This window comes from Scyliorhinus canicula, chromosome 8 (genome assembly GCF_902713615.1).
Source record: "Scyliorhinus canicula chromosome 8, sScyCan1.1, whole genome shotgun sequence".
NCBI classification, from domain to species: Eukaryota; Metazoa; Chordata; class Chondrichthyes; order Carcharhiniformes; family Scyliorhinidae; genus Scyliorhinus; species Scyliorhinus canicula.
In genome coordinates this window covers 61,341,953-61,356,514 of record NC_052153.1, presented here as the reverse complement: position 1 = coordinate 61,356,514, position 14,562 = coordinate 61,341,953, and the positions used below count along the sequence as shown (strand labels likewise).

At 41.3% G+C, this 14,562-nt stretch overlaps 1 protein-coding gene across 2 annotated transcripts in view; it reads left to right on the top strand.

Annotated features, from left to right (window-relative positions):
- The window catches only part of plaa (phospholipase A2-activating protein), a 54,977-nt gene that overhangs the window by 25,016 nt on the left and 15,399 nt on the right, over positions 1-14,562 (top strand). For both annotated transcript variants that reach the window (XM_038804649.1, XM_038804650.1), the window contains exons 7-10: positions 3,404-3,573; positions 6,305-6,459; positions 7,876-8,095; positions 9,332-9,400. In XM_038804649.1, the coding sequence (XP_038660577.1) occupies positions 3,404-3,573; positions 6,305-6,459; positions 7,876-8,095; positions 9,332-9,400 (614 nt within the window). The remainder of the gene's footprint in view (positions 1-3,403; positions 3,574-6,304; positions 6,460-7,875; positions 8,096-9,331; positions 9,401-14,562) is intronic.

Sequence of the window (14,562 nt, the reverse complement as noted above, 5' to 3'; positions counted from 1 at the left end):
AAGAGGCCCTTCGGCCCATTGAGTCTGCACCGATGCATGAAAAACACCTGACCTGCCTACCTAATCCCATTTACCAGCACTTGGCATATAGCCTTGAATGTTATGATGTACTCATCCAGGTACTTTTTAAAGGATGTGAGGCAACGTGCCTCCATCACCCTCCCAGGCAGCCTTTCCTCAAAACCCCCCAATACCAGGGCTGGTTTAGCACAGGGCTAAGAGCTGGCTTTTAAAACAGACCAAGCCAGGCCAGCAGCACCGTTCAATTCCTGTACCAGCTTCTCCGAACAGGCGCCAGAATGTGGCGACTAGGGGCTTTTCACAGTAACTTCATTTGAAGCCTACTTGTGACAGTAAGCGATTTTCATTTCACCTCCTGCCTCTCGCCTTGAACTTGCGTCCCCTTGTAACTGACCCTTCAACTAAGGGGACAAGCTGCACCCTATCCGCTCTGTCCATGCCCCTCATAATCTTGTACACCTCGATCAGGTCACCCCTCGGTCTTCTCCGCTCCACGAAAACAACCAAAGTCTATCCAACCTCTCTTCATAACTTAAATCCCAGGCAACATCCTGGTGAATCGCCTCTACATCCTTTCCTGTGCAATCACATCCTTCCTATAATGTGGCGACCAGAATCGCACACAGTACTCCAGCTGTGGCCTCATCAAAGTTCGATACAACTCCAAGATGACCTCCCTGCTTTTGTAATCTATGCCTCGATTGATCAAGGCAAGTGTCCCATATGCCCTTTTCACCATCCTATTAACCTGCTGTTCTACCTTCAGAGATCTATGGGCAAACACGACAAGGTCCTTTTGTTCCTTGGAACTTCCCAGTGTCATGCTACTTATTGAATATTTCCTTGTCACATTACTCCTTCCAAAAGCCTCTCATTTTTCAGGGTTAAATTTCATCAGCCACTTTTCTGACCATTTGACCATCCCGTCTACATCTTCCTGTAACCCAAGATACTCAACCTCCCTGTTAACCAGCACAGGGTTACATACAGAGTAAAGCACCCGCTACTCTGTACCCATCAAACACTCCCAGGACAGGTACAGCACATGGTTGGATACAGTAAAGCTCCCGCTACCACCTTAAAATTTGGTCCTTCAAAGCTCTGTTCAATGGAATGTTGATATTAAAATTTCAAAATTGGGCTCCTCTTGCCTTTGGGGCCTAGAATATATCTTCCCTTCTTTCTTGTTGCTTTTCTCTAGCCCCAGTCCCTCTCCCTGGTCTTTATTGCTGTTGATTTCCATTGCGGAAAAATACTTTTAAGACTTAATTGCCTCAGACAGCAAAAATAGAGTTGATAATGTCAGATTTCTATCTCCTGTTGAATATATTGGAATATTCAGGTGCTTGCGGATTAACTGAGCTAAATTGAACATTCTTTCCAGTTGAAAGTTCTTACTGAGGGTCAATGTGGCTCACTTGGCTAGACAACTGGTTCGTGATGCAGTGCAAGGTCAGCAGCGCGGGTTCAATTCCCGTTAAGGTTATTCATGAAGGCCTGCCTTCTCAACCTTGCCCCTCGCCTGAGGTGTGGTGATCCTCAGGTTAAATCACCACCAGTCAGCTGTCCCCCACAGAGGGGAAAGCAGCCTACGGCCATCTGGGACTATGGCGACTTTACCTCTTATGTAGATATTTGAACCTAAACTCTTTAAACCCTTTTTATATTGTTGTGTTTGTATTGAATTGGACAATAATTGCAGGAAGTTTTATTTCTTCCCTCCCTTTCCTTCGACAATATAGACTGTAATTATATACTGTATGTATTCCTTGAATATGACTGTTAAGTGTTGGTTTTATGCTTGCAAAAATCATAGCCAGAGGTAGGTGCATTTTAAAATCTGTTCATGAAACCACTCAGCCCCATGATCTAGTCTGATACATTTCTACGCATAAAACAAAGCTGTCCAAAGTAGCAAAAAAAAATTTCCAGATCATTGATTAAATTGAAACAAGAGTGTGCAAGTTAAAACCTTTTTCTGATCCCGCACACCTTTTTTCCTCCACCACTCTTGTATTCCATTCTGTATTTATTTTCTCCCAATGTTTAGTCGTTTCTGGTCTGCTTGCATCTTTCACATTTCTATGCTGCCTGTATTGTGTTGTAACTTGTCAGGATTTCTCCTATCATTTCTACTTCAGTTTGTGGAAATAAAAGGCCATTCCCATAAGCAGTCCACATCTCCAAATTCCACAAATTTGAATATTATGCATGGAACGCATTAGATCACAATCACATTTCTGCTGTGATGTAATGCACTAGCAACCATGCGGATGACTACCACTCCCTCTTGTCAGTATTGGAAGGTAATAATAAATGCTGGTACGGCAGCCCCCATTATTCAAACTGGAACTTTGATTTATTGACAAGATAATTCTCCAGAAGCAATAAGACCCAACAAAGTACTGATGACTACAGATGCTTGAAAAGCAGTAGATAAAATAATTCAATATGTAGTTTAAAATATTTTCAGAACACAGTTCTGGCTTTCTGATTAATTGTAAGAGTTTTGGAAGGAACTGTCTTTAGGTGCAAAGTTTGCATGAAGGCCAATTTCTAAGACAGACTTTGGCATCGAAGCACCTATTTCAGAAACTGGACGAGACTCTGAGCTTGTTTACAAAACTGATTTTAAAAAATCTGAGATTTGTGAAAAATTATATTTCACTAACAGCACAAAAATAGCAATTTAAATTTAAATTTCAGGCAAACAGCTAATACTAGACAATTAAATTTGTATGCACTAACTCATAAATATAATTGCAAAACTTGGGAAAATTTATTAACTATCCAGTTATGCTCAATTCACTTTCACAGTAACTTAATTGAAGCCTACTTGTGACAATAAGCGATTATGGTGATGATTATTATTATTATTTAGATTATTTCAAATCTGTATCCTGAATCTCACAATCCCACTCACCCATCACTCCTATTTTGCCGCTGTGCATTGGCTTCCAGTCCAGCAATGCTTCCAGCAGTCCTTACTCTAACAAATTAATCCCTCAAGATTTTTGAAATGTTCATCTTTTTGTTCAAACCGCTTTGCCCCTCCTTACTTACAGCCCTCCAACCCTCAAATCTCTACACTACTCAAATTGAGGCCTCCTGCACATTCCTGAATTACATTGCTGTGCTATTAAGCTCTGGAATTCCCTCCCTGAATCCCTCTAGAATTCTCTGTCCTTTGGGAAGGCCTTCCTTTAAAGCCTATCTCTGACCGAAAACCTCCAGGCTGGTGTTAAATTTTGTATAGTTGTTTGTATCATTATTTTGAGTGATCTTGAGACATGTTACTACATTTAAGGCACTGTATAAATGCAAGTTTTGTTTTCAATTACTTGTGCTGCTTTGTTATGCTTTTACATTTTTTCTGTTGCAGTGATGGCATAATAAGAGTGTTCACTGAGGCTGAAGAGCGGACGGCCACTGCAGAAGAGATCCAAACCTATGAGAATGAATTGTCCAGTGCAACTATTGACCCTAAATCGGGAGATTTGGGAGATATAAATATTAATGAACTTCCAGGAAGAGAACACCTTGATGAACCTGGTATGTGATGTAATTCCTCTTTAATACAAATAAGAATGGTTTTGCACTGAATTGAAGTATAAGTTTGGCAGCACCCTCAAGTTCTTCTCTTCAAAATGCAAAGATTATGTTTTGCTTTATGTCAAATGCAAGTAATTTGTTTTTATTTGGAACAGTTTAAGGTGAAAGTGTTTATCCCATACTGATTGATGATAGGTTATACACCTGACAATATGGTAAAATGTCCTTTTACAGACCATGACTGATTTGTCTGTTTCCAATGTTTTCTGTTTTGATGCATTGCATTCAAATTTTTTTCCCCTTCTATCTGTGAATTTATCCTCTTGATACCAGAGAATGATTTCACAACAACACAATTAATTTGCAACTCTCATAAGATGACCTGTGTATATACATGCACACACATGCACTGGGTTTTGGTGAAAGGGAATCATGTTTACCTAATTTATTGGAATTCTTTGAAGGAGTCACATGTGCTGTGGATAAAGGGGAATGGATGGGGATGGATGCACTGTTCATGGATTTCCAGAAGGCACTTGACATGGTGCCACGTGAAAGGTTATTGCGGGGGTTGTGGGGGGAGCTTATTGTGTAGTGGATAACATATTGGCATGGATAAAAGATTGATTAGCTAACAGGAAACAGTAGTCATAAATTAGTTCTTCTGATTGGCAGGATGTAATGAGTTGTATGCCACAAGAATCCGTGCAGGGGCCTCAACCTTTTACCATTTAGATAAATGACTTGGATGAAGGAACTGAAGGTATGGTTGCTAAATTTGCTGATGACATAAATGGGTCGGAAAGTAAGTTGTGAAGAGAATACAAGGAGGCTTCAAATGAAACATAGGTTGGGTTAGTGGACAGAAATCTAGAAAATGGGGTATGACGTGGGCAAATATGAAATTGTCCATTTTGACAGGAAGAATAAAAATTAAGCATGTGAAATGAAATGAATATTATCTCAGTGGTGCGAGATTACAGAGCTCTGAGATTTAGAGGGGCCATGAATCACAAAAGGCTAGTTCACAGTTACAGCAAGTAATTGGGAAAGCTAATGGATGGCACAGTGGTTAGTACTGCTGCCTCACAACGCTGAGGACCCGGGTTTGATCCCGGCCCCCAGTCACTGTCTGTGTGGAATCTCCCAATGTGTGGGTCTCATCCCCATGGATCAAAGATGGGCAGGCTAGGTGGATTGGCCATGCTAAATTGCCCCTTAATTGGAAAAAAATAATTGTGTACTCTAAATTTTAAAAAAAGCTAATAGGATGTTATTATTCTATGATTATATGAGGGAAGTTAATTATAAAAGTAGTGAGGTTGTGCTTCAGTTGTACGGGACACGAGTGAGGCCATATAAGGATGACTATGCAGAATTGGTCTCCTTATTTAAGGAAGGATGTAAATGCATTTGAAGCAGTTCCGAGAAAGCATTCACCATATCACACCTGAAGATTCTAGAGATACTGCACATCAGTGAGGCAAAAACTGTAACTTGTTCAAATATCTTCTTACTCGTAAATATCTTTGTAAATGTTTCAGCTGTGACACTTGGTAAAAATTGGTAACACTTTCGCCTCTGAATCTCAAGGGTTTGGGTCCCAAGTCTCACTCCAGGACTCGTGCACAAAAATCAAGGCTAACATTCCAATGCAATACTGAAGAGGTTCTGCATTGTCAGAGGTGCATCTTTCAGACAAGGTGTCAAATTCAGACCCAGGCCCTATCCAGCTATTCGGATGGATGTAAGAGATACCATGAGATTTTGTCAAAAAAGAGCAGGGAAGTTATTCCCAGCACCCTGGCCAATATTTTTCCCTCGATCAACATCATAAAATCGGATTATATGGTCATTATCACATTGTTCTTTGATGTTTTCTGTGTGCAAATTGGCTGTCGTATTTCCTGCATTACAACAGCAACAATGCTTCATAAAGTTTATCCCTTTAATGAAAAATCCTTACTCTAACAAATTAATCGCTCAAGCTTTATTCAGTCTGCTTTCTTCATTCATATACACAGTTGGAGATAACTGAGACTTAAAAATACATAAACATTATATGATTTTTGAAAACTTGACCTAACAGTAGTTGCATGGTGTTAGAGATGCATGTATAAAGTTTTCCTCGCACTGTATTGTTTTCTGGAGTCTGGTCAATATCCAGTTCGATATCCAATTTCCAGTTAGTGTCTGAGAAATGCATAATTTTTATCTTGTAGTTGTTTGATAGTATAGAACTTAGTATTGCTACTGTTGAAGCTTTTCATTTTGCAGTCAGCAATCCACCTAGCCTGCACATCTTTGGACTGTGGGAGGAAACTGAAGCACCCGGAGGAAACCCACACAGACATGGGGAGAATGTGCAGACTCCGCAGACATCTGGGTTAAATGTGACTTGGATCCATAGCAATGAGGTTGACTCTTAACTGTCCTCTGAAATGGTCCAGGAAGCCATTCCGTTTTATCTAACCACAACAGGATAAAGCACTGTTGCTGTGCCTAGCAATAGACTGCAGCAATTGAAGGTTGGGTTACATGGTAGTACAGTTGCTTCACAGCTCCAGGGTCCCAGGTTCGATTCCTGGCTTGGGTCACTGTCTGCGGAGTCTGCACATTATGTTATTATGTTAAGCCCAAAGTTGTATTCAAGTGCAGAGTCCAAGTTTCAGTTGCAGTGTTCGATATTTGAACTTTAAGCTTCTATTTTTTTTTCTGATTTTTTTTTCAGGCACAAGGGAAGGTCAAACACGGCTGATTAGAGTTGGAGATTCTGTTCATGCTTATCAGTGGAGTGTTGATGGGCGATGGTTAAAGATTGGTGATGTGGTGGGTTCATCAGGTGGAACCCAGAAATCCTCAGGAAAAGTTCTTTACGAAGGCAAAGTATGTTTCAGAATGAGAAAGAAATGCAATCTTCACTGCCGCTATCTGTATTTTTACCTTTATTTTCACATTATTACAGTTTTAAAAATTTAATTTTATCCAAAAATGATCTCTAATAATGTTTATTGCCTATAAAATAAATTCAGAAAATTTCTACAGTGCAGAAGGAGGCCATTCAGCCTAAAAGTCTGTACCGACCCTCCAAAAGAGCAGTCTACCTAGGCCCACTTCACCTGCCCTATCCACATAACTCTGTGCATTGATCATGGCCAATCCACCAAGCCTGCACATCTTTTGATTGTGGGAGGAAACCCGCACAGACATTGGGAGAATGTGGAAACTCCACACAGTCACCCACGTCTGGAATCGACCCGGGCCCTAACACAGAGGCAGCAGTGCTAATCACTGTGCTACGGTGCCGCTTCTGTGAATTCACTTCTGTGAATATTTAACAAATTAAAATTTGTGTAGTTTCACTTGTTTAGTAAAGGATGTCAAAATATGACTGGATAAGTGCAGCTCAAAGAAGCTCAAGAGACTTGACACCATCCAAGACAAAGCAGCCCATTTGATTGGCACCCCATGCACCATCTTAAATGTCCACTCCACCACCGATGCACTGTCTTTTGGAAACATCAGGAGAATTAAAGGCTAAGGGAGTAAGCCTGACAAAAAATCTGGAGCGGAGTCCGAAGGCAGACTGATGTTTAAATATGTAATCTTTCCTGTTAATCCTGCAATCCAGCCAGTGCCAAACATAGTGCTTTGCATTCCTTTGGACTCTGCTGGGAAGGTCAGGATGGGGTCCCTGATATTTGAGCAACCCCCGGTGTCCATAAATTTTACAGATGCTTGCCCCCTGGCGAGGTCACTCCAGGTTTGCTGCAGAGTTTTTTTTAAATAATTTTAGATTAGCCAATTATTTTTTTCCAATTAAGGGGCAATTTAGCGTGGCCAATCCACCTACTTTTGCACATTTTTTGGGTTGTGGGGGCAAAACCCACGCAGACACGGGGAGAACGTGCAAACTCCACACGGACAGTGACCCAGAGCTGGGATCGAACCTGGGACCTCAGCGCCGTGAGGCGGTTGTGCTAACCACTAGGCCACCGTGCTGCCCTGCTGCAGAGTTTTAACACTTTCTGGAAAATGGGCTGAATGCAAAGTTGACCACCACAGTGGTTACACGATGGAAGACTACAACTGTATTACAATTCCACTCAGCATTATTACTAAACAGAATTTTTGTAACACATTGCCCAATTGGTCATCTTGTATATTTGCTCCCAAACTGGCCAGTCTGTTCTGACTTTATCACTCTGTCACATGGTCAGTGAATGTGCAGTTGTATTGATAGTGTGATTCAAGCTAAAGTTTAAATCTACAAAAAGAATGTTTTCTTTTTCTAATTTTTAGGAGTTTGATTATGTGTTTACAATTGATATTAATGAGGGTGGACCTTCTATGAAACTGCCTTACAATATCACTGATGATCCATGGCTTGTTGCCCACAATTTCTTACAAAAGAATGACCTGAACCCAATGTTTCTAGATCAGGTTGCAAATTTTATTATTGAGAACTCAAAAGGACATACACTTGGATCAACAGGCACAGGGGTTTCAGACCCTTTTACAGGTCAGTGAGATTAATGTACTTCAAATGTATGTATCTTTTTTTAATATGCAGCGAATCCATATATTCTACTCTGCTGCTTACAAAGTGAGAGAAATAGGACAGGTTTAGCTCAATGGGCTAGACAGCTAGTTTATGCTGCAGAACAAGGCCAGCAGCGCGGGTTCAATTCCAGTACCAGCTTACACGAACAGGTGCCGCAATGTGGCAACTAGGGGCTTTTCACAGTAACTTCATACTTGTGACAACCACATAGAACCAGTTTGTAATCAAGTTAAACTAATATTCTTGTACAGTGGTATTTTGAAAGATATTTTCTGATTGAAACCAAATATATGCTGCCATAATACATTGACACGTATGTAATTTACAATGGAGAAATTAGTAATTCAGCCCAAGCAGTCTATTTATCCCACATGTGAGCAAATGGACCTGTTCACAATTGTATGCCATATTCCTATATCCCTTCTCTTTCTCTCTTCTCTCTCCTTCCCCCTCCCCCCATGCCATTTCTCTCATTTACATGTTTAATTAAATTTTGAATGTTGTTTTATATCCTCCATTCCCTTTAGTAAGTTATCACTAATTTACTTGTACCATCTTCTCTGGCAGTGCATTCCGGTTATGACAACTTGCTGCATTTAAAATAAAATTATCTCTAGTTATTTTGATAGTTACTTTAAATCTTTGTTTTCTGGTTATCGCTATTACTTTTACTGTAAACGGAGTAACTGAGGAGAAACTATCCAATGCCCTTAATAATTTTGAAATTTATTAAATCTCCCTCCACTTTAAAAAGAACAACACCAGTGCTTCTGGTCTCTCCATGTAGCACAGATGAGGTTAAATGTTGGACATGTCAGTTTATTATTTTGGAGTGGGTAAAATACTTGTACAACCTTAAAATCTAATTCTGTGAAGATGCATTATATTTTCGTCATTTTGTTGGGAACAGGATGTTAGACCAGATTTCGACTACAGCAAAAGCAAAATTCTATGCATGCTGGAAATCTGAAATAAGAGCCAGTAGACAAACCAGAAGAAAACAGAATCTGCCAAGATTCTATGACTGAAGGGAGGAAAGGTGGGGGGGGGCGGGGAAACTAGTCATTTTTATATAATGAAGTTTGAACTAAAAGTTCTGCTCAACAAATCCTAGGTAAAACGGGGGGAGGGGGGGTGGGGTTTAAAATCAAATGAGTCAAATTTAACAATGTTTAATATATTAACACCTTTCAGGTTCAGGTCGCTATATACCAGGGACTGGCTTAGGCACTGGAGGCACGAGTGGAGTAGATCCATTTACAGGTAATGTTTCTCTTTTAGGGAAGAGCCTTTTTTGACTAAATCAAATAGCAAATTTATGAAAAAGTGTTTCGACAAACATTTTTATAACCTGTTTAACTAGTAGATGGCATGACTCATTTCTAAAAATCAGTGCTTTTTTTTTTATTTTTTGAAGCTTTAATGTGACTTTTGCTTCATTTCATCGTCCATGTACACCATAAGCTCAGTTAGGAAAGGATAGTCCTTGAGGAGCAGTCTATTTTGAGTTGTATAACCCACATAATTTTCCGTTATTACGCTGTATCACAGCACTTCTCAAGAAAGCACCAGTTTTTTCGCTTTATTTTAATTGAGTGAACTTGCTGCTCTTAGGCATGCAAAACTTTGTAATTATTTCAGCAAAGTTTTGCTTTGTTTTTTGGCTATAGATGAGTTTTGATTTTAGAACTGGTGGAGAAAGTTGCTGCGCTGGTTCCACCTGCAAGGAGGAGTTAGGCTCGAGTTAATGGTTGAGTTGAAAGGAATTGCCTTGCTCCGCAAGAGTTCACTGTGGGGCAGTGCAAGAAACAGGAGCAATAGTGAATCATGCAGCCCCTCAATAACATCATGATTAAGTTTCTAAGTTAACTCTACTTTCCTGATCTATCCTCGTATCCCTTGGTGCCCCCCCCCAAAAAAAAATTTCTGTCTTGAATATAGTCATCAACTGAGAATTCACAAAGAATTCCGAACATTAACAAACCTTTGATGAAATTTCTTCTTATCTCAGTGCTAAATGACTGACCTTTTTCTGTGAAATTTTGATTGAGTTCTAGATTATTCAGCCAGAAATAACCTTTCAGCATCTAACCTGTCAAGCAGTCTTAAGAACTTAAACATTTCAATGCAATCACCTCTCTTTCTTCTAAATTATAGAGAATATAAGCAATCTCTTGTTCCAATAATTAATGTAGTAAGCCTTCGTTACACCCTTCTGAAGGCAAATATATCCTTCCTAGCATAAAGGGACCAAAACTGTAAACCATATCTCACATGGGGTTTCACCAAATTCCTATAACATTGTAGTAAGGTACTCTTGCTCTTGTACGTCAACCCACTTACAATGACTGCTCACACATCATTTGCCTCTGTAGTTGCTTGCTGTACTTGCATGTTAACTTTCTCTAATTCAAGTATAAATATAGTCAAATTCTTAATATTCGCATTTTCAAGTCCCTCGCCTTTTGTTAAAAGTCTTTTTTTCATTCAGCCTTCCATTCTTCCACTGTTACAATCCGTTGAAGAGGAGTCCAGTGGCTCCCCTTTTTCCATATTGTTTGACTGCAAAACATTTTTTGCAGATGACATACTTGCCACTTCAGTGAGTGGTTAACTGTTTACATGCTGTGATCATAAAAGACGTACTCAAATCAGATTTTCTTGAGCTCCACAAAGGAGGAGGATAGCTGTGATTTGTAATTAACCCAGTCTAAGTAAAATGAAAGAATATGCTTGTGACTTTTGCATACACACACAGTCTAAGTTTGTACACATACAAATAGGTTGCAGAATCGTGAAGGATAGAAACATGTTAGAATTCATTAAACTTACAGTGTGTGGAATTTAGTAACTTGGCAAGCTTCAGACTGAATTTGCCAGTTTGCCAGCAAACTTGAACTACACTTGGTCCCATCATCTAGATTGTTGATCGCTGAGGCTCAAGGACATTTTTTGAAGCTCTTCACTAGTTGCACTACCATTATGAGAATTTTTACTCTATTTTCTGATTGTTAACAAATCCTCAATCTACACTAATATTCTACCTCTATTCTGAGCTCTAATCTTGTACAACAATCTCTTGAGCAATAAATTGGGTGCGTGATTACAAACTCTAGAAATTCTGAAAGGTGCCCACAGATTTCAATTTGCTGCTCCACAAGTACTTGCCTTTGTGTATGACTCCTGAGGGTCAGTATCTCTCTCCAGCTTGAGCATACCTGGAGGTGTCCTCGGGCCTCAATGGGGATTAACCATATTGTTTCCGTGCCAGCACCTGCTACTGATGATATGTGAAGTGAAGTGCTGTTCACCTTGTGCCATCATTAGCTGAGTATATAGGATTTGGAAGGGTTGTGCTGCAGAATGAACAGAATAATGCCAGAACTTAAAGGGTTAAATTAGGACAGGTTGCATAAACTTGGTTCCTCATTATAGATTGATCAAAGTATTTAAAATGAATAAAGAATTTGCAGCTGGAGCTTGTTAATTAGTTAACTGTATTAAGCCAGGCTAGAGTCAGATAGTATAAAGGTGAGCCATTTTACAGTGCTGACTGTGCACTGAGTGCTGAATTTGGGTGCTTTTGAGTGCTATAGTGAGAGTTTGGTGACTGAGGGCGTTAGGTGAGGAGGGAGCAAGGTGCTCGTTCCATTTTGTTTCCTACACTTCCTCAAAGAGCGTGAAGGGAGCCGGGAGTTTACAGAGAGTGCAGCTGACTGGGAGCAGAGTCGGAGGGCGGGGTTACAGTTGGTTCACAGGGCAGTTACATTCTGTAAGGTAAAAGTTTTGTTTTTGTTTTTAATTTTCATTTAAAAAAAAAAATTATTTGTGTTTGTTTTGTATTTTTTTGGGGGCACCAAGTTATCATTGTATCATTTAGCAGAATCACCAATTTTAGAGGGTTCACTTGGGAGAGTAGCAACAGTATATACATTTTTTTTTAAGGGCCGAACAGGTGATCTTTTTTTCCCCTTTAAATCTCTTTGGGAATTCAGATCAGAGGGGTTGGAGGCTAGGGCAGTTGCATGCTCATCCTGTAGGATGTGGGTGGTGAGGCATATCACCGGTGTTCCCGCTGACTACACCTGCGGGAAGTGCACCCAACTCCAGCTCCTCAGAGACCGCTTGAGGGGACTGGAGCTGGATGAACTTCAGATCATCCGGGAGGCAGAGGCAGTGATAGAGAAGAATTACAGGGAGGTAGCCGCACCCGAGGTACAGGACAAGAGTAGCTGGGTTACAGTCGGGAAGCAAAAGGAACGGACAGACCATGCAGGGATCCTTTGTGACCGTTCCCCTTCGAAACAAGTATACTGTTTTGGATGCTGTTGTGGGGGACGTGGCTACCGGGGAAGGCCCTAGTGGCCAGGTCTCTGGCACTGAGCCTGGCTCTGTGGCTCAGAAGGGAAGGGGGAGAATAGAAAGCAATAGTGATACGAGACTCAATGGTTTGGGGAATGGATAGGATATTCTGTGGTCGCGACAGAGACTCCCGGAAGGTATGTTGCCTACCAGGGGCCAGGGATGTCTTGGATCGAGTCTACAGGATTCTTAAGAGGAAGGTGAGCAATCAGTAGTCGTGGTGCACATAGGCACCAATGACATAGCTAAGAAAAGGGATGAGGATGTAAAAAGTGGTTTTGGGGAGTTAGGTTGGAAGCTAAAGAGCAGGACAAGCAGAGTAGGGATTGCTACTGGTGCCACGTGCAAGTGAGGCAAGGAACAGAGTGAGTGCAGCTGAACACGTGGCTACAGGGCTGGTGCAGGAGGGAAGGCTTCAGATATGTGAATCATTGGGATATCTTCCGGGGAAGGTGGGACCTGTACATGAAGGACAGATTGCACCAATATCCTGGGTGGGAGGTTTACTAGAGCCCTTTGGGAGGGTTGAAACTAGTTTGGCAGAGGAATGGGAACCAGAGTTGTGGATCAGAGGATGGGTTAGCTGTTGAACAGGCAGAAATAGTATGCAGCAAGTTTGTGAGGAAGGATAGACAGTTAATAGGACAAAGTTGCACTCCGTGGAATGGGTTAAAGTGTGTCTGTTTCACTGCAAGGAGTGTCAGGAATAAGGGAGATGAACTTAAGAGCATGCATCAGTACTTGGAACTACGATGTTGCGGCCATTACGGAGACATGGATTTCACAGGGGCAGGAATGGTTGTTAGATGTTCCGAGGTTAGATGGTTTCTGAAGAATAGGGAGAGAGGTAAAAGAGGAGGGGGAGTAGCACTGTTAATTAGGGAGTGCATCACAGCTGCAGAAAAGGAGGTAGATAAGGAGGGTTTGTCTACTGAATCAGTATGGGTGGAAGTCAGAAACAAGAAAGGAGCAGTCACTATATTGGGAGTTTTCTTTGGACCCCCCAATAGCAGCAGAGAGATAGAAGAACAGATTGGGCGTCAGATCTTGGAAAAGTGCAGAAGTAACAGAGTTGTTGTCATGGGTGACTTCAACTTCCCTAATATTGACTGGAGCCTCCTTTGTGCAAATGGTTTGGATGGCGCAGATTTTGTCAGGTGTGTACAGGAAGGATTCCGGACTCGATATGTAGATAAGCCGACTAGGGGGGAGGCCATATTGGACTTGGTGCTCGGCAACAAACCAGACCAGATGTCTCAGTGGGAGAGCATTTTGGTGACCGTGACCACAACTCCTTGACCTTAACCATAGTCATGGAGAGCGATAGGATCACAGTATGGGAAGGTATTTAATTGGGGGGAGGGAAAATTGTACTGCTATTAGACGGGAGCTGAGGAGCATAAAGTGGGAACAATTGTTCTTGGGGAAATGCACAACAGTAATGTGGGAGTTGTTTAAGGAGCACTTGCTGCGAGTGCTTGATAGTTTTGCCCCATTGAAACGAGGAAGAAATGCTGTGAAGGAGACTTGGATGACTAGAAAAATGGAGCTTCTAGTCAAGAGGAAGAAGGGAGCTTACGTAAGGTTGAGGAAGCAAGCATCTGACTTGGTTCTAGAGAGTTGCAAGGTAGCCATGAAGAAACTCAAAAATGGACTGAGCAGAGCTAGAAGGGGGCATGAAAAAGCCCTGCGGGAAGGATTAGGGAAAACCCCAAGGCTTTCTACACTTGTGTGAGAAATAAGAGGATGATCAGAGTGAAAGTAGGGCCGATCAGGGATAGTGGAGGGAAAACTTGCGCCTAGAGTCTGAGGAGATGGGGGAGGCCCTAAATGAATATTTTGCTTCAGTATTCACTCGAGAGAGGGACCTTGTTGCTCATGAGAACAGTATGAACCAGGTTAATAGACGCAAACAGGTTGCTATTAAGGAGGATGTGCTGGAAATTTTGAAAAGCATCAGGATAGATAAGTCCCCAGGGCCTGATGGGAGATATCCAAGGTTACTACGGGAAGTGAGGGAGGAGATTGCTGCGCCGTTGGTGATGATCTTTGCGTCCTCACTC